Source organism: Lepidochelys kempii, chromosome 1 (assembly GCF_965140285.1).
Source record: "Lepidochelys kempii isolate rLepKem1 chromosome 1, rLepKem1.hap1, whole genome shotgun sequence".
Taxonomy (NCBI): domain Eukaryota; kingdom Metazoa; phylum Chordata; order Testudines; family Cheloniidae; genus Lepidochelys; species Lepidochelys kempii.
The window spans coordinates 218,927,682-218,947,677 of record NC_136380.1 but is presented as its reverse complement, the minus strand read 5'-3'; the positions used below and the strand labels follow the sequence as shown (position 1 = coordinate 218,947,677).

General features: G+C 49.8%; 2 protein-coding genes across 7 annotated transcripts in view; one reads left to right on the top strand and one right to left on the bottom strand.

Moving 5' to 3' along the window:
* Positions 1-17,056, top strand: part of NRIP2 (nuclear receptor interacting protein 2) — a 30,846-nt gene extending 13,790 nt beyond the window's left edge. For 2 of the 3 annotated variants that reach the window (XM_073314233.2, XM_073314215.1), the window contains 3 exons: positions 6,371-6,453; positions 6,938-7,065; positions 8,299-10,088. In XM_073314233.2, coding sequence (XP_073170334.1) covers positions 6,371-6,453; positions 6,938-7,065; positions 8,299-8,474 — 387 coding nt within the window. In that variant the 3' untranslated portion in view covers positions 8,475-10,088. The other variant, XM_073314223.2, reaches the window with a different exon arrangement.
* ITFG2 (integrin alpha FG-GAP repeat containing 2) overlaps positions 1,949-19,996 on the bottom strand; it is a 41,794-nt gene continuing 23,746 nt past the window's right edge. For all 4 annotated transcript variants that reach the window (XM_073314019.2, XM_078849079.1, XM_078849084.1 and 1 more), the window contains exon 13: positions 1,949-12,714. In XM_073314019.2, the coding sequence (XP_073170120.1) occupies positions 12,602-12,714 (113 nt within the window). In that variant the 3' untranslated portion in view covers positions 1,949-12,601. The remainder of the gene's footprint in view (positions 12,715-19,996) is intronic.

Genomic DNA, 19,996 nt, shown 5'->3' with positions numbered 1-19,996 from the left:
CTATATATGGGTAACTAAACTGCTTGCTCAAGCCCCAAGGTAGTCAAGGCCTCAATTTGGTGAATAAAGGGGTTTGATTATTTTAACATCAGAGAGTCTATGTATTTCCATAAATGGAGAATGAGAGTGGAATTTTTTTGGTCTTATGCTGGACATGTGTCGGGAAGGGAAATCCAGCCATAGCAACACGTAATGGAGTCTTTTACCAACCTTGGCGTCAGACCCTGCCATTGCCTCAGTTTCCCTTTTTGGGCTTCCCAAGAGCTGCACCCAGGCTCTCATGCAAGTTAAATAACACCCTTTCTTGGGCTCTGGATTATTACACCAGCATCACTTTGGTTTAAATGGAGTCTGTCCCAGCTCCACAGTTTCTTCAGCCACTTGTTGGGCTCAACAGTGCTTTCCCAAAACCCTATCCCTAATCCTGGGCATGGGCACCGCTTCCTTGCAGGTCTCCTTTTCCCTCTCAACTCCCTTGTATTTGCCTTAAAGCCCAACACCTGGGGGGAGGCATCTGCTAAGGCAAAGATGAGGCTGAGCCCTTTAAGGGCCAGCCCATCCTGTGAGGGGTAGTCTGAATTTCCATGAAAACCCCAGAGAATGTGTAACCCCTTCACATCAGTGATTCTGAAGCGCTGAAGACTGTTGTAGTCAGGCCTGTTTTGTTCTGCTTAGTGGTAGTCAAAGTGTTATTCACAGAGCTTTCTGGTGTTTCCACCTTAAGACAGAAACTCCTCTAGAGGAAATGTACACATTTCCTTTGGTCCTGTAACTTTTCTAACTCACTTCAGGGATAAAAACACGTGCATGGAAACAGTTGTTGTAGCTTTTGAGGGAGTCACCGGAAGGTTGCAGGTTCTGTGTAAGTAGTTAGGTCTGGGAGAAATATTTATTGCCAGCTGTGATTAGGGTGACCAGACAGGAAATGTGAAAAAATGGGACAGGGGGTGGAGGGTAATAGGGCCTATATGAGAAAAAGACCCAAAAATTGGGACTGTCCCTATAAAATCGGGACATCTGGTCACCCTAGCTGTGATGTTGTTCTTAAGAGAGACTGAGCACATCCCCAGGAAAGCCTGTTATATGTGCCAGAATCTGTGTGAAACTCATTCCTCAGCTCAGAGCTACTCTTTCTAGATTAGAGCCAAGCAAGCAAACAGAATATTATGTGGGGTGACGTGTGTCCTCATAATGTCCCTTGGCTGCAGTACTTGGCATATACTTGGAAATAAAGCTGACTGCAGATAGTCAATGGTAATTATTATGTGAGGATCCTCAGTCTACCATTATTTTCACTCTCAGGCAACTACACAGTTGAATTGCTTTTAGGGCCTTGGTTGGTTCCCGAGATCACAGACAGTGTCCAATAAACATAGTTTCTGCTGCAGAGTCATTGTGGCGTCTGTTTATTTGATTTATGCGAGTTCTTCAGACAGTTCAATAGCAAAGTGCCCCTTTTTCATCACACGGTTTGCCAGCTGCAGTTTTTACAAGGCATTTTGGAAAGTCAGTCACGTGACTGACATCTGCACACCAAAAGCAAGACGTTATTTTTGTGTATTGTTCATTTGGAAACAGACACTGAAGGAGCCCACAGTGTGAGGCTGTTTTTCCTCTGTGCTGAGCTTGGGCTGCAGCCACAAGACAGAGCTCAGTTGATGGAAGCAGCTGGCTGGCTTTGAAACTGACATGATTTCTGCAAAAATAGCTGTTTGTAAATGATTGATTCTTAAAAAGTCCTTCCCCTCCTTTCTTTCCTGGAAATTTGGTTAATAAACACTGAATAAACAATAATGGCATCTGATAGCTGCAGATTTAAAGTTTTATAGTAATTCTGAATAGGGTTGCCAACTTTGTAATTGCAGAAAACCGAACACCCTTGCCTCGCCCAGTGCGCTGAGGCCCCACCCCCACTCACTCCATCCCCCCCTCCTTCCATCGCTCGCTCTCCTCCATCCTCACTCACTCATTTTACCAGGCTTGGGGAAGGGGGTGGGTGCGGGAAAGGGTAAGGGCTCCGGCTGGGGGTGCAAGCTGCGGGGTGGAGCTGGGGCTGAGGGGTGGAGCTGGGGCTGAGGGGTTTGGGGTGCAGGAGGGGTCTCCGGGCTGGGGCTGAGGGGTTCAGATTGCAGGAGGGGGTGAGGGCTCCGGCTGGGGGTGCGAGCTCTGGGGTGGGGCTGGATGAGGAGTTTGGGGTCCAGGAGGGGGCTCCGGGCTGGGGCAGGGGGCTGGGGTGTAGGAGGGGGTGCGGACTCTGGGAGGGAGTGGGTGAGGGAGGGGGCTCAGGGCTGGGGCAGGGGATTGGAGTGCGGGCTCCAGGCGGCACTTATCTCAGGTGGCTCCCGGAAATGGTTGGCATGTCCCTCCAGCTCCTGGGTGGAGGGGCCAGGGGGCTTTGTGCATTGCCTCCACCGGCAGGCACCGCCCTCGCAGCTCCCATTGTCTGCAGTTCCCAGTCGATGGGAGCTGCGGAGCCTGCGCTCGGGGTGGGGCAGCCTGTGGAGTCCCCATGGCCATCCGTTAGCCTAGGAGCCGTAGAGACATGCCAGCTGCTTCCCGGGAGCTACATGGAGCCAGGTAGGGAGCCTTCCAGCCTGCATCAACTGGACTTTTAATGGCCCACTCAACAGTGCTGATTGGAGCTGCCAGGGTCTCTTTTCAACCGGGTGTTCTGAATGACTATGAGGAAGGCCTGAAACCCGGGTCTGCTCGTAGTCTTCATCTGCTCTTTCACCCAGACTGTGTTATCATTAGGGGTTCCTCTAGGGCAGGAATTATCCTCTGGCTTATAATGAGTTCATGAGACAGTTAGGAAACAGTCCAGTCCTTCAAAACATCACTGATCTGGTGGATATTAGTGAATAGTTAACTTTCTAAGAAACTGCCTTTCCACCACACTCTAAAACAAAGTCCATCCCGTGTGTAATGGCAAAAGCTCACCCCTTCCTGGAGTTTGGTTTTATTAATAAAGCAATTAATCATAACATTACACAAAGTGCAGCTCAAGCCTCCTTCTGAGGTTTGGCTGCTCCTAGGGTTCCTCTTTCAGGATGGCTCAGCCCACACCCTAGATCCTCTGTTCCTAGAGAGCCACACCCATTTCCCTTTTATCTGGATGGAGCAATGAGCTACCTGCCTCAGTTAGTCAGCAGAACCTATTTAAGCCTTTCCCAGCAGCATCAACACCTATTAATGGGATGGAATGTTTCAGCCAAATGCTGCCAGCCCATTGCAATCTTCACAGTCATTGGTCTCTATTGTAGTATACATGACACATCATAAAGATAGCACTGCACCCTACTAGCCAGTCAGGAGGCAGGATTCAGCACCTCCCCTGTGCTACAGTTTGGTATAATATATGTGAAGGCAGATGCCTTTGGAACACACCCTTTCACTTCATGCTTTATCCCATTTCTTTCCCTAACATAACGTCCCCCCGGTCCTGGGGTGTGTGTGTCAGTGTTTCATGAACACCCCATTCAGTGAGCATTCTGTGGCCGAGACAGCTTTTCAGCATTCTAAAGGAAAAAAGAGAGAAATTTGGATGCGGTTGGGTCAGAACTTGGCCTTCTGGGTACAGTCCAGTTCTGTGAGCGTTCACAGCAGGGACAGATGGTTGGCTCTTTCCATTTCAGTAAAAACAATGAGGAGTCCTTGTGGCACCTGTTCTCTTTCCAGCTGCCTTAAGTTTAGGGCACTAGTTTTTGCCATAGGCAGATGCTGCCACGATCCGAGGGGGGCCATGGGAGAGGGAATGAGCACACTGGAGAGTGGGCTCCTCTACTGGGCACATTCTGGTGCTTAACCTCAGAGGGTTGGAAGGTCTGGGACCTGTATGAAGTAATTGGCAGCAGTAGCTTCCAGGGAAGCAGCCCTGTCAGCCTCAGGAGGGCTTTTAGCTTCATTCTGTGAGGCTTTAACATCCTACTCCATGTGCCCATGTCCATTGTGTACAAAGAGGCAGGAGGTGAGCATGAATGGAGTACAGCTGAGTAGGTTTGTGCTCTGAATAGGCAGCAGCTTGGCTGGGTCTCTCAGTCCTTTCATGCAAAAATTCATCACAAGAAGAGAACAGGCCCGGCTGCTCAGCAGCATGAGATAGGACTGTTCATTTGCCACGGAGCTGGAATGGGAGGGATACTTCTGTGCTAGCGTGTACTGGTTGATAGACTCAGTGCTTTGGGCCTCTTCTGGGGCTGGTTTCTCTGCCTTGTTTTACATTCCAGGCATGTTGCTGCTGGGCTTGGAATATAGAGGTTCATGTTCTCCATTCAGCACCTTCCAACCCCATTCCCTCGCAGGACACCCGTGTTTTCCTGACTAGCATCCAAATGACTGCTTAGCACAACGGGAGGGATGCACCGTTTGGTAGGGTAAGCATCATGCTGGGAGTCAGGATTCCCTGAAATCTATCTTGGCACTGACACCCTCTATGACCTGGGTCCAGTCACTTAAATTGTCTGCCTCCCCGGGGCATTGTGAGAAATAGTTCATATTTATGAAGTGCTGAGTGTTATGATTAATTAGCTAATGTTTGTAAATCATTCTGAAGGTGAAAAGTGCTCTGTAAGGACTGCGTGTGTTTATTATTGAACCTGGGGATTATAGTGGAGAATGTGCCAGATTTAAGCCTTTGTAACTGTGAAACTCCCTGGACTGATTTACTTCAAACATACCTGGATGTTTAGAAGGGGAGCTACTCATTGAGATAGGCTGGAGGTTTCCAGTTTCAGTAGTTCTGGTCTTCTCTGTGCACACATTGTTTCGAGTTCATCACTAATACTTTTAAGTCTCGGACTGCTGTTTATTTTATGACCCCATTTTAGCTGCTTGTATTTTTCCCTCACAGCCTATTTTCTCCTCTCTCTCTCTCTCACAACTCACCGGCCATTTGTTTTCAAAATGAAATCTCATATTTGAGTTAGCCCTCCGGGAGGATTAATCTCTATAACAAGCTTGGAAAGAGTTGGTTTAGAAATCGGGAGGCACCTTAAAGATTAACAGATTTATTTGGGCATAAGCTTTCATGGGTAAAAAAACCACTTCTTATAAGATTTATAATAAATCTGTTAGTCTTTAAGGGGCCACCAGACTCCTCGTTGTTTTTGTGGATACAGACTAACACGGCTACCCCTCTGATCTTTAGAAATCGAGAAATTATGAACTCCCCCTTTCATTAACCCTTTTCTCTCCATTAGCTCCCTTGGCACAGAGCAGTAGATCGCTACCAGTGTCGTACTCAGGGTTAGACTAGGCAATCCTGCACTGGAGGTAGTACAGAGCTGTCCCTAAGGGGAGCTCTGGGAGGATTGCTGTTGCCTCCAGCTAGCCCACAGCACTAGCTCACACAGTGAAATGAAGAAAATTAACACACAGGCAAAATATATGGGAAATTTTCATGACAGCAAGATGTGTTGGTCTATAGAAGAGTCTTCCTAAGGGAAAGGGGGGAAATTTCATCACTTGGCTCATTTAAAATGAGTCCTGGACAAGGCCTTGGAGAGTAGGCTCTTGAAACAGGCCTGCACTGGCTGGGGGCAAGATGGATGGACTGGATGGAGCTAATATGACTTTTCCTTCACCATGTTCTGTAATTCTGTCCCATTTTTCTCTGATCATGTTTCCTATTGATTCCAGTGTCAATTCACACAGCTCCTGGCAACCCTGGGTTTTACAATCCCCTCCCAAGTACTGAGAACTGCTACTGCCGCAAGGTTAGAAAGCAATGCTACCATGGGCTGTGGGGAGGAGTGAGCAGGAGGCAAATGGTGATTGCTCCCCTGTGCTCCCTGGCTGAGTGCGAAAGGGAGAGGAGGTACAGCAGGGAAAGAGTCTGTCCCCTTCTAATTCCTGAATGCTGCAGTGGTTCCAGGGTAGGGTAGTCTGTCTCTTCCCCGTGACCCTCTCCCAGTACTCGCAGGAACTTTAGCTGGAGGGAAGAGAGAGAATTCACTCCAGGGGGATAGCAAACAAGAGTACAGTTTGTGGCAAGAGAATGCAAGACAATGTGGCAGGGGCTCAGTGGGTAGGCAGAAGGGAGAGTGAAACAAGGGATGATGCTATAGTGAGATGGAAGCAGACCCATCCTTCCCTAAAGATGCCAGAAGGGAAGGGGGTGGCAGGTTACTGGGCTTCTCATAAGAAGACAAATAGAGGAAGATGCTGGTGGAATGGGGTTCACAGAGTCTTGCTGGGGCCTCCATGGGTTCCCAGGAGCACCCCAACTTGTGGATGCTTATCTGAACCCCAAACCTTCTGATGTTCTTTTGTCACTAATTTTTAGGGATTTTCACACTATTGCCAGGGGTTTTTGTAAGGTTTGTGTCAGTTTAAGCCTGTATTAATTAACCTGCCTTTATGTTTCTTCTAGTGCCAAGGTCAGGTATTGAGAGCTGCTGTTAACACTGGCTGCCAGCAAAACCTCATTTCCATGAGCTGTCTGAAACGGCTGGGGTAAGAGCCTGGTGCAGAAGAGATGGGGAGTGGCATAGAAAACAAGGAATTGGGCATTAAAACCTGTGCTCACTCTGAATCTGAAATTACCACTTGCAGTTCATACCCCAAATCCCATTCACATCGGGAACCCCTGCATTCACACCCAACTGCTTAGAGTGTGGGGAGCCCAGGACTGGAATAGCAAGGGGGCTGCGGGGCAGGACTTAGGGGCATTGGCAGAGGGGTAACAATTTGGCTGTGGATACTGCATATCCCAAGATGACCAGCTGATGCTTTGCACCTGCTCAGTGGAACCCAGCCCCATAGTGCCTGTGGGTTACCCCTGGAGAATCTGGCTTCTGACATCCCCATTATACGAGTGAGATCCCCTCTCTTGCAGGCCAGTTCCAAAGAGACTGTGAAGTGCCCGTAACTAGTTGGAGCTCCCATTGTTCTTCCCCTCATGCTCATTTCAGGCAGTAACATCCCTTGTGTCTCACAGGCTGGAGGAAGTGTCCGATGCTGGCAATGGGGATCTCTCCCTTCCTGTCCCTAGTGTCGTTGGCCAGGTGGAGTGTGTGGAGGTGCAGCTTGGCCAGGAGAGAGTGGCGTGCTCAGCGCTGGTCGTGGGTGAGCACAGCAGAGCTTCCTCCCCCTTTCCAGATCTCTTCTTCCTTCCTTCCTTCCTTCCTTGCTGAGCACACCTAAATGGATCATCTAGGAGCAGGGGTTGGGGGGAAGGTCACATGACCCACGGGGCTGGGCCAAGGCACAGTCCCGTGTACAATGCAGAGACTTTGATCTTGCTGTATCCCCCTCCACAAGGAGGCTCTGGCAAATGGGGGCACTGGCTGAAGGGCAGTGGAGATGATGTCCTGTCAGGCCGCAGCCCCATCGTGGGCCATTTCGCTTTGTCTCCTAAAAGTGCCCAGATTGATTAGTTTGTCCTGCTCCGTGTCCAATTCCCAGGGGGCAGGGGGGACTAAAAGAAAGCATGTGTGTTACTGCCCCCAACTGGATGGAATGAGTCTGGCCAGCTGAAACCTGGAGATCCATTCCTTCTAGGGACCATGGATGTCTCTGTATCATTGTCCCCGGCTGCAGAAATGTATTGTAGAGGAGTCTGGGAGCCCCCGCCAGTGTCCAGAGGCAGGATCTTGTTGGGAGGAGCTGTAGGGAATGAAGCCCATTTAATAGGCATTGGAGGGGGTGGAAGGGAGGCTGCATTTTTTCCAGGTATGTGAACCTCTGCATACAACAAAAATAACAGATTGATTCTTCTTTCCGTCCCTTCTCCCCCATTTTATTTGTCTTCTCATCCATCCCTGATTTCTCCCGTTGCCTCTCTCTGTTCTCTTCTCCTCAGCCCGCTGATTTACTCCCAGTCCCCTTCCTGTTCATGCTCCTCTGTTGTCTCTTGCTCGCCTCACTATACCCCTGCCACACCCATTCTTCCCTCTTTTCTGGTTTCTCTCCCTCTCCTGACCCCAGCTCACTTTATTCTCGTCCCCTTCTCCTCTCTAGTTCTCCTCACCCTTGGTTCTGTCTCCTCTCCGTGTGGGAGAGTCGGACTGCTCCTCTGGCCTCTCTGATGGCTGGTTGTCTGTAGGAGCACAGGCAGTTAGAGTAGCACTTAACCCCTGCAGGCTGCAGCTGTGGAAAGGACAGCGTTTAGGCATCTGGGAAGATGGAGTGGCCACACTCTGCTGTGCCTAGCATGCTGACCCCATATGTGCCAGAGTTTCGATAACTTATAGCAAGTTCCAGCCATGGGTACAAGGCAGTCACTCAAGTGCTGCATAAGGGAGACAGTCAGAAAACACCTGTGCCTGAGCCTGACCCACTTCCTCTCTGTTTCCCCAGATGATGACATGGTGGAGTTCTGTCTCGGCCTCCAGACTCTGCTGTCTCTCAAGGTAAGGAATGGGTTCCCTCTCCTTGCATCTGAACGTAATGTAGGTGTGGTGGGACGTCTCGACGAGACCCCAAGCTGGGGCTACAGGAAGCATGCGATGCTGATGGCCAAACCCGCCTCCTGATCTCTGACTACAGCACGCTCTTAGCTGGTATGAGTCTCATGAGAATTGAACCCCTTTCCAGTCATTTGGAAACCTTATTGGATGAGGCAGTGGCTAGAGGCCTGTGCAGCCCTATTGGGAGACCTACAGTATCTCCCACTCCTGATGTGTCTTTCCAGGGAGCAGGGGAAACACTCTGCTAGCGGAAATGGGGAGAAGAGATTTCATCTCTCAGAAGTAACCCCTTCCTCAGAGTGTCTTTGCTGGATCTTGAAGAGCCCCTCCAGTCTCCATCATGCAGGAGGATGGGCCTGTCCATGCACGGAGTGCATAGACTTGGAATTGTTCTGTGGAGGGGGGCTCAGCTGGGAAATCTCTCTCAGGGGTTTTGTCTCCCCCCAGAGTAGGGACCAGAACCCAGGAACAAAGAGCATCTATGCCGGCCGTTCCCTTCCGGTGGGTGCTGATCACTAAATGACCCAGAAACACAGCCTGCAATTTAGATCCTGGCACAGCTTGAAGAGAAAGCCCCCTGTCTCGCTTTGCTGGCGAGCTCTCTTCAGCAAGGAACCATTAAACACCTACATACACAGCCCCCCTTACTGAAAACATCAGAGAAATGCTCCAGAGGAGAAAGAATGCTTTCTGGGGCTGGAAGAGCCCCTGTCCTGCAGGCAGAACAGGGAGAACTACCGAAGGAGAGGCCAGGGTGGGGGCAAGCAGAAAGAAACCCAAATGATAACCATGCTAAGAAGGCCTGCGAAGGCCTTGTAAATTGGCAAGGAGGAGGCAGCAAAGATGGAGGAGGCAGGTAAATGGGGGTGACCATTCCATTGGGGGGAAAAGATGGGGCTGGGAAGAGGCAGGAATGGGAGCGTAGAAAGGTAAGTGGGAAAATGGAGGAAGGAAGCAGGGAGCAATGAGGGAAGGGAAAGCAATGGGGAAGGGCACTGAGTGTCACTCAATGAGTGGGCTGGTGTTAGGCTGAGAGCTGAATGACTCCATGAACTGGAGGGAGGGGAAGAGACAGAACCAGGTGCACAGGGTGGGTAGGTGGAGGTAAAACAGTCAGTGTACCCTGGTGGCCATGTGGAGGGATGGGAGAGGAACCCAGTGGCAGAGCAGAGGGAATGAAGGCAGGGGGCTGGGAGCGGAGGGTGATTTGGAAGTTAGGCAGCCAGGTTGGAGTTGGATTCAAAACCAATGGAAGGTGATAGAGGAGGGCATGATGCCCTTGGCCACCCTAAGAAGGGCCATGTATACAATGTGCGAATAAGGCGGCTGTGCTGAACAAGGTGAGAGACAACCACCTGAGCAGGGCCTTGCTGGGGAGTGGGAGGGAGCGACAGCGAGGGATGGGAAGGAACAATGGAGGTATATTCAGAAGAAGAGGTGCAGATGTGTTAGGGGGATGGAAGGAAGAGAAGGCCGAGGGTAGGGAGCTTCTTTAGGAAGAGCAGCTGTGAATTTGATGGGAGGGTGCTGTCCAAAATCTGGCTTCGCGAGAGGGAGGGAAGAGGGGGGTGCTGATTACTAGATGCGCTCCAGCTTCTCCATGGTAATAGACGCCATGCAGCCCACGTACCCTGCTGATACCTTGTGACTGATACGTACTATGGGTAACCTGCTCTTGTCTGCCCCCATTAGTGCTGCATTGACTTGGAGGAAGGAGTCCTGAGGCTGAAAGCCCTGAGTGAAGAGCTGCCTTTCTTACATGCCTCTGATGAGCATGGGCAGTGATGGGCCGGCTCCCCACATCCACAGGGAGGAGACTCTGTGGCTTACCAGGGAAACCAGCAGCTGGGGCTGACACACCTGGACCTTGCTGAGTCCTGCGCTGAGGCGTCCATGGGGGAGTGAGGAGGTAAACAGGAGCCAGGTGCTGTCCCGCTGTTGTTGATGCAAGCTGGCCTCTTGTATGGAGAGTTCTTCCTCCCTGCAATGGACCCTCCTGCTTGTCCCCATGTGCTGAGTGGATATTTGTTCTCATTTCTCTCTGTGTCCCAGTTCTCTCGCTGGTTTCTGCTTCTGCCCTTTTAGTGACTTCTTTTTACACTGCCATGTATTGATAACATAGGTAGTGTCACTGCGAGCAGTCTCCAGGGGTTCCACCTGCAGAGAGATGATGGCTTCTTCTAAAGCCTCTGAAGATTGTTTTAAAAGTTTCCCTTCCCTTTTGGCCACAGATCTCCCTGGACAGGAGGGGCCTCTCAATCCCCTGCTGAATGGGAAGGGCCCTGTGGCCAATCCTCCCTGTCCTCTGGAGAGCTGGATTTCATTACCCTGCACTGGCTCCGAGCAGATTGGAAGGATTTTACTGGAAGCAGCTTAAATTGCAGTCACTGCATTTTGAGAGTTTTCATTCAAAGCAGGAAGACTTCTAGGAAATGCTGAGCTGAAACACTCTGGCAGTGTTTGAGCATACATAGGCGCCAGGCCTGGCCAGGCCAGCCTTAGCTACTAGACTCCGTATTGTATGAGCTCAAGTGCTAGTTTCTCCCCGTTAACTGTAGTAACTGGGCTGACACCCCACCAGCCATGAGCTCCAGTCACCAGATTTACACACCCATCAACTCTGCTTCTTCACTCTGAGCTCCAGGGATTCAACTTAGATACCACATGAACTCCAGGCCTACACCTGCCATCCACTCTCCTCCTCCAGCCTGGACCCTGGCGATTTGACACAGAGACACCATCAACTTCAACCACTGGACTTCCATACCCCATTGACTCTACATCTCCTGCATGAAAGCAAAGAACCTGACCCATTCCCAGTATCAGCTCAGGTCACAGAGTTACGAACTCATCTGGGATGGACAGGACCTTTGGTGGGTCACTTAGTCATTTCTTCTCCATACATGTGGGCCTGATTTCATTACCCTAAAAGCATCGCTGATAGATGACTATGTAGTCTCAAGAGACAGACACACCGCCACCATTCTGGGCAGCTCACACCTTTCCCAAATGGATGTATTGGTTAATTTTTGTTTCTAATCTTTAACTAAAATTTTCTGTTCTACAATTTGTGCCCAGTTACATCTTGCCTCCTCAGCGACTAATGAGAATAATTGATGCCAGCCCTCTTCATAACATCCCTTCATCCACTTGTAGATGGTTCTGACGTCCCCTCTCTGCCATCTTTTCCCTGGACCTAATTGGGTCTCTTTGTGGGTCTCACTTGTCAAACATTTTATTGTTTCTCCTGTGCTCATTTGAGCACTCCAATTTATTTATCTGTCTTTTTTTTGGTAAAAGGGTTGCCCTAAACTGGATGCAGGACTCTGAGGCTTAACCAGTGCTAAGAAGAGTGGAATAATTACCCTGCTAATTTTACATATAATACTCCTGTCAATGCGACTCAGAATGGCTTGTGCTCCTCTTAATGGCAGTGTTGTACTGTTGACTCTTATTCAGTTCATCACCCATTATATCCTTCTCTCTTTTTCTGTGGCATGGCTGCCTAGTTCATTGTTTTTACAATTGTGCATCTGATGATTCCTTCCTATGTGAAGCACTTTACATGTCTTTCTTGAGTAATACCAATGATTTAAAGGCCTTGTCTCATATGTGTCATGATTGTCCTGTATTATGATCCTATCCCTCTGCAGTCCCTCCTGGATCTGTATTGTTTGTGCATCTGAATCTTTAATGACAATACTGACTGGTATTGGAACCTCCTTCAAATTTGACATTGACTCTTGAATGAATACAATTTGTTAAATGTGTTATTCATTTTTAAATCCCATTCTGTAACAACTCATCTAGTCCACAACTCTCAGGTTTCACTCAGAGGATGGCTTGTGGAAATGTATCAAATAAGCTGTTGAAATCAATAGCTATTATGTCCACTGCATTTCCTTTATCCATTAAGTTTATTTCATGAAACTAACAAAACCTAAGAGCTCTCTCTAGCTCAGACTGAAGTCAATGGGAAGCTTTGCACTGATTTTAATGGCAGTAGGATTGGGTCCCATGGTAAATTGGCATGATTTTTCTTTGACAAATTTACTTTGCCTATTATTTATTACTTATTTTTGTGGAGGTGTTCAATAGTTGGATGCTCTGTTAGCTGTTTGAGCAATATACCAAGTATTGCAGATAAATTTACTCATCTGTAAGTCCTGGGAATCCCCCTCCTTTGCTCTCCTTCAAAGCATCCTTTGCTCCTTCTCTGCCCTTCCACTGGCTTCACATTTCTTCAGTTCTGATACTTCTGCTAATTCCGATTGCTCGGTGGGGTGAATTTCACCAGGCCCTATGGCTGTGAATACATTTAGGTTATCTTGCTGTTCTGTAATCCCTTCCTTTCCATAATGAACCATTTCAACTGCTGCCTTTGGCTTGTTTGTTCTCCCCCACATCGGTAAGCAGCAGACCTGCCCTTTTCTGCCATCTTCTTGCTTCCCACATAAATATTATAATGATGGTTTCTTGTTTCCTTTGCTAGTATTCCCTGATTTTGTGCCTTTGCCTTTCTGGCCTCTCCTCTCCTCCTCCCTTAGTAATCATACATGTTCACGTGCTTGCATGCGGCCTCCATGCCAATTGTGTTGAGGGTGTTTCTGCTTGATTCCTACATCAGTGCGTGGGGGACTCTAATCCCCAATTTGTAATCAGCATCATGGCAGCAGACATGCTCTTCCACTCTCCTCCCTACTGTGTCAGGTAAATGTCTGGTATTTCCTCTAGGTCACTCAGTACTGTGCCCTCTGGCATTTACCTTCTCCCTGAACATTGTGGACCTTTCTGTAGATAACTACTGCAGCATTTCCCCCCAGCACAGTCTAGATTGCCAAACCCTGACCCAGCCCCAACTCAGAAAGGGCAGCAGCAATACAAGCAGCGAGAGCTGCAGGCCTGAATACAATGGGTTGGGATCCCTTCTGCCCCTTCCTTTGCTCCCCCACTTCATTGGGAACTGAATCATGGTGTGACCCGAGCTCTCAATGCCTCCTTTCCTTTGCATCAGAAATGGAACCTCTGCCCTTCTCCCCTGCTGGACTCCGCCCTCCCATGACAGCATCAAACGAGGCAGCGTTGCCAACTTTCACCATTTCACCATAAGGTTTGGTGTTCTTCTTCAAGCCCCAGCTCCTGGAATCATTTGATTACATGAGAACCTCAGCTTGATTTTTTTTTAAAAAAAGTCAGTTTCATGGTGCAGTAACTCAAAAACTAAAGTTTCAAAAACCAGGTGACAAATAAAAAGAAGCCCAAAGAGATTCCTGGTCAAATCTCATGCGTTTCAAGCCAATCCCATGATTTTCCGGGGCCTGACGTATGATGTTGGAGCGCTTAGGGTTGGCAACGCTGATGATGGCTTAATACTAGTTTAACTCTGGAAAAGGCTCACGTGCATTCACAAATGTTTTTTTCTCTTCAAGCCATTGCCAGTGCTTAGTCATCCATGTTTTCCTGAAAGGCACCAAAGACTAAAGGCCTCTTCCACTGGACAGGAAAACCAATCAAGAATTAATATTTGAAGCAGGATTTTACTATGAACTATAAATACATTAAGGGGGTCACTACTAGGGAGGGTGAAGCGCTAAGCTAAAGGACAATGCTAGCACAAGAACAAATGGCTATAAACTGGCCATGAACAAATTCAGGCTGGAAATGAGAAGAAGGTTTCTACCCATCAGAGGGGTGAGGTTCTGGAACAGCCTCCCAATTGGAGTTGTGTGGGGGTGGGGGGGACAAATGCATTAGTTTCAAGAGAGAGCAAGATGAATTTATGAGTGCGATTGTATGGTGGGGGTGCTTGTTTTGGGGCGGTGGGCACAGCTAAGCAGCCCCACAGCTCACTTCTGGTTTATGTCCTGTGTTCCTAAAGCGCATGCTTCAGGGCTTCAGCCGATCACCTAAAGGGGTCAGGAAGCAATCTTTTCCCCCCAGTGTATTCTGGGAGGTTTTTTTATCTCTTTCCTCTGAAACATGAGGGATGGCCACGGCTGGAGATGGGACCCTTGGCAGGGTGGGCCAGGGGCTCTGAAGTGGCACCGAGCATTCTCTCTCTCAGGGGCTTGGCTGGCTGGGTCTTGCTCACATGCTCAGGGTCTAACCAATCCCCCCAGGTCAGATTGGCAGGTAGCTTATGGGACAGGGGGATTTGCCTTCCTCTGCAATGTGTGGGTGCAGGTTGCTTGCCAAGATTATCAGGGTATATCTCACTTACTCATTTCCCTGCCATTGCAGGAGGCTTGGGCACTGGTGCACTTGGTCCCTTCTTTTCTCTGCCTCTGGCACATTATAGTCTAGTCTCCTGTGGGCTGTAATATTTTGGTCTCATTTCAGTTGGTGGGTTTAGTGTGTGGGTGCTGGTGGTCTGTGAGGTACAGCAAGTCAGACTAGACTTGGGGGGCAGTCAATTATTTTTTGTCAAGGTCCAAATTTCTTGGTCAAAATATAGTCAAGATCCAGAGAAAATAATAACAATAAATAATAATAAAAAGATTTTGCGGTCTGTTCAAAAGCACCTGGCAGTCTGGATTTGGCCCACGGTCCACTTATTGACTAGGTGATCTAGTGGTCTCTTCTGGCCTTAAACTCTATGATTACCTGACCAGAGCATTGGCCATCTAGTGTGGTCTCCTGCCTCCAACACGGGCTCCGAAATAATGCTTCAGAATAAGGCACGACATCCCCCTACTGCACACAATTGTGCACTATTATACCACCGGGGGAGCGTCTTTCCTGACCTCCATTAGTGATCAGATCATGCCCTGAAGTACGGGGGCTAAACGGAGCCAAGTCAGTGTCACTGCAGATGCGACTCTTATACACAGAAATGTATCATTCTGAACGGGAGCCAAAATCTGTTCCTAGAAAGTGCTTTCATGCACCCAGCCTAAACGCTGCTCATCACGGTCCTGGGTTGTGCCCCACAGGGCTCTGAAAGTATTGGAAATCAAGCCAGCCACCGATCCCAGCCAGCACTCAGAAGGCTACAGCATCTCTAAATGCCAGACATTTGGTTACGCACACACGTACCACGGGGGTGCTGTTTAACCCCCCGTTGCTCAAGGAGCTAGTGGGCTCTCAGTTGCTGGTACAGACTTGCAGCCTCGATGGTGTTCAGCTGGGAAGCATCTAGAAGTATTAAAGGTCATTTGGGCTCTGAAAATTGTTAAAAGCAGCGTCATGGGCATCCATGTTTATCATCTCTCAGGAACAAAATATCTTTTTGTTTGTAAACTGAGCACCATGAACTGGGGTCGGTAAGGTCCAGATCCTAACTTCTGTTGATTTCAGTGTAAGTTAGGAGCCTATATTCCTTCAGGGATCTGGGTCAGCCCTGCAAACTGCCCTGGGATCTAAGTCAAGCTCGGCTCGTTCTTTCTCCTCTGTCATCACCTGTGATAAAGATTCTGCCCTCGGTGACACAGTGGAGTCCGAGTGCCACCAGTGGATTTGCACAGATGTCACTGATCATAACTTAGCAAGGCCGGAATAGAATCCCACTCCCTCTCTCAGCTATGTTCGCTCTGCAGGGCGAACAGGGGCCAAAAAGGGGTCCGAGCAGCAACCATGACTTGAATGTACCCTGGGAAGAAGGGGCCATGGTCAGTCACTTTTCATCGTAGAGCCCCACTTTAGTGGAAGTTATGGCAGTTAGACTCATGTGGGGCTGCCACCATCAATTGCTGGGTTGGGACATGAAGAGAGGGAGAAGGTGTCTCTTGGTACAAAGGCAATATAAGACTGCCCTGGTTCTCTCAGCAGGAGACAATGCTCCTGTTTTGTACAAGGAGTTCTTATCCTTGCCTATCCTCCTGTGCCTGTAATGGGAACAGGGGAAAGAAGGGAGTAAACAGGAGCGTCCACAGGCTTTGAGTGCCAGGAACAATCTAGAGTTGGTTGAAAAAATGGAAAAACAATTTCACCCTCCAAAATTTTTTGATATTTTTGTTCTTCAGTTTTTAAGTTTTTCCTTCCCCCTGCATATCTCTTTCTCCCCCCACTTTTTTTTGGGGGGGGGATTGATTTTTGAAAATGACTGAAAAGACAATGAGAGAGGGTAAAAGGGAAAAAATGATAAAAACATCAAAAGAAATGGAAAACAGATAGATAAACTGTGAAATGGACAATTTTGCATGAAAATTTTAGATTGGGACCATTTTTGGATGAAAACTCTTTTTGCTTAAGAAGTAGACCACCAGCTTTACAGCACTGTGTTTGTAAATGAGGCCCTCCCTGTCTTTTGGACAATGCAGTCCTCCGCAGCAGGTGCTCAAGTGCTTGTACCCATGTGACCTCTCGACCAAGCTCATCAGGGGGAGAGGGGGGGTCCCAGGTCAGAGCGTCATGCTGAATGGCTCGCACTTGCCCATCACGGCATTCATTTGGGTACATGTTGCCCAGTCTGCTTGGAAGCAGGTCCCCATCAAAGGGTCATCTCTCTGCATGAGCCTCTCCCTGCCTTACTCAGTTTCCTGTCCCACAGCAGCTACACTTGGCTCTCTTCCTTGGCAACAGTTTGACCTGTGTGGCAGTGGCTGTGTTTTGTATGAACATGCTGCATCCATGGTATCAATGCAGTCATTTGTGCTCCCTTGTCTCCTCTGTTGATAATAAAGATTTCTGCTTCAAGCGGGCAGCCAGAACCAAGTCATTCTCTGTTGTTATTGACCCGGCTCTGCAAACAGCTGCTCTGCAGGCAGGTGGCTGGGAATGCTTTACAATAGCCCGCTGACCGCCCTACCACAGCCTGGGCTCAGAGCAGTTGGAAGCTCTGCCAGCCTGACCCTGGCGTTGGCAAATGGAGTGTTCCTGGTAGCCAGCTGTGGGAACCCTTTGGTGACTGGGGCCCCATCAGGAGAATGAGATGTAATCAGAGCTGGGACATGTTTCTGCTAGCAACTCCTGCCCACCAAAGTGGGATATGCAGGGACCAGAGCTTGATAAGCGGCACCAAGCTGTGGCCATGCAGAAACAGGGCTATATCTGTGTAGAACAGTCTTTTCATGACTGCTCTATGTTGGGGGGGTGCGTGTGTGAGAACGCACCCACACAAGAAGCGTTACATGAGCACAAGAGCAGGGCCATCCCTAGACATTGTGGTGACCTATGCAGCCCCCTGCGGCGGGGCTAGCCCCAGGCCTCTGGTGGGGGGTGGGGGTGGGGGGCAGGCTGTGCTCAAGATCTGTGGGGGACAGGAGCAGGCTTGGGGGGCAGGGGGAAAACCACCCCTCAGCACGAGCCAGTGGAGAGGGTTGGGTCCGGGTTGCTCCACTTCCCGCTGCCCGTTGAGTGCAAGGTGCTCCCAACCCCTGCTGCAGTCCCCTGGGGCATAGCTCAGGGGAAGGGGTGGAGTGGGGGTGGGGTGGAGCAGGGGCAGGAAGAGGCGGGGCAAGGGCAGGGGCTATGGGGAAGGGGTGGAGTGGACACGGGGCGGGAGCAGCTTTCCTGTCCAGCTCAGCCGGCTGGGGGATCGGGCTGGCTGCTGGAGCAGCACGCAGCTGCATAGGGCACGAGGAAATTTGGCACAATTTGGTGCCCCAAATTTCCTGGTGCCCTACACAGCTGCATAGTTTGCATATGGGTAAGGATGCCCCTGCAAAAGAGCATGTGTGGAACTGGAAGTATGTATATTTCTGTGTGTAATTGCATGCCAAATGCAGGGAGGGGGCTCATTTCTGTCACAAGTGGCTATGTGCCCACATCACAAAATCATCAGAGTCCTGTAGGATTGGCCTTCCATACTCTGGAGTAACATAGCAGGGGGTGCCACAAGTCAGGAAAGAGGTGCATTGGCAGAGATGCACTGAGGAAGCCTATGTAGAAAATCTGCTTAGCAGAGCCCAGCTCCATTGGAGTCTCTCTCAATGCCACTTTCACTGGTTTGAAAATACAACAAATTGAAACCATACAGGCACAGCTAGGGAGAAAATATCTGACACATACAGCAGAACCTTCCTCCCCCTCTGTAACAGCATAGGCTCCTTCAGAGCTCCTCTGGCTGCTTGTGGGGAATGTAGCTATTTTTGCCACTTTATTCAACTCCAGGGACTTGGGTGAACGTTCCCTGGGATCAGACTAGGGTTGCCAATCCTCCCGGTTTCAGCAGGAGTCTCCCGGAATCACGCCCTATCTCCCAGAGGCTATTGAAGCCACACCGGGACATTTTAGGGGCTGAAAGTCCAGTGGCGCAGCAGGGCTAAAGCAGACTCCCTGCCTGCCCTGCGAGTGGCACGGGGCCAGGGCAGGCAGGGAACCTGCCTTAGCCCCACCGACCAGGAGTTGCCAGAGGTAAGCGCCTCCTGGGTGGAGCCTGCACCTCACACCCCCTCCTGCACCCCAGCCCTCTACCGCAGCCCAGAGCCCCCTCCTGCACCCAAACTCCCTCCCAGAGCCTGCTTCCCTGCACCCCCCATCTGCACTCCAACCCCCTACCCCAGGCTCAGCCCAGAGCCCCCTCCCACACGCTGAACCCCTCGGCCCCAGCCCAGAGCCCACACCCCCTCCCCCCCACCCCAGCCCGGCGAAAGTGAGTGAGAGTGGGGGAGAGTGAGCAATGGAGGGAGGGGGGATGGAGTGAGCAGGATAGCGCCTCGAAAGGGCAGGGCAGGGGCGGAGCCTTGGGGAAGGGGCAGGGCAAGCGTGTTTGGGTTTGTGTGATTAGACAGTTGGCAACCCTAGATCAGACCAACATCTGTGGCAGGAGCTTTCTCCACCACTTTTACAGAGATGAAATTATACTACTGTTCAATGCTCAGCCTCAGAAGCCATGCTGGGAGTGCCGAGTTTTGGCTGTGCTGGAAATAATGATCATTGAGTCTTCTGCAAGGCCTGACTGTGCTGGGGCTGGAGACCATAACAGGCTGGGAACCTGGAGGTAGCATGAGGGTGCTAAACTATGGCATGTTTTATAACCTTGTGGGGTCTCATATCCGCTAGAAACTGACAGAAAGTTAAAAACACAGCCCTGAGGAGTGGTTCCCACTACGCCATCACCAGCTGGCATGGTGTGAAACATGGCCGGTCCCTGTTTACAGCACCTGCAAAGTCCTGCTCAGTATTGCGTTCTAGGGCATGTTCTAGTGAAGACATACCCTTGGATAACAATCCCCAAGGCTTCAGCCCCTTACCAGATGCCTCCCATAGACCAGTTGATTCTTCCCAACAGATGATTCTAAGCCCTACAGCCCTGATTTCAGTTTGTGCCGCAAAACCCCAAACCTTCCCTGTCTATAGACTGCAATATTTTCAAAAATCAATGGGACTTGAGTTCTTAAGTCACTTAGGCCCAGACCCTTACAAGGTATTCAGGGACATAACCCCCACTGATTTCTGGGCCTTAAGCACTTTTGAAAATTATACCCATAATGCTGTCCCCTGTACCGGTTACATGGGGGAGAGAAAACCCTTTTTCTCTGTAGCCATGTAGCAGAGTCTGGTGGAGAAGGCACAAGATTTGGGAATTAGGAAAACTTACTTCTGTTCCCAGTTCTGTCACCGACTCCTTGGTGTGGCCCGGGGCAGGAGACTTTACCCCTATGTGCCTCAATTTCCATATCTGAGAAATGAGGAGAACCTTCCTTTCT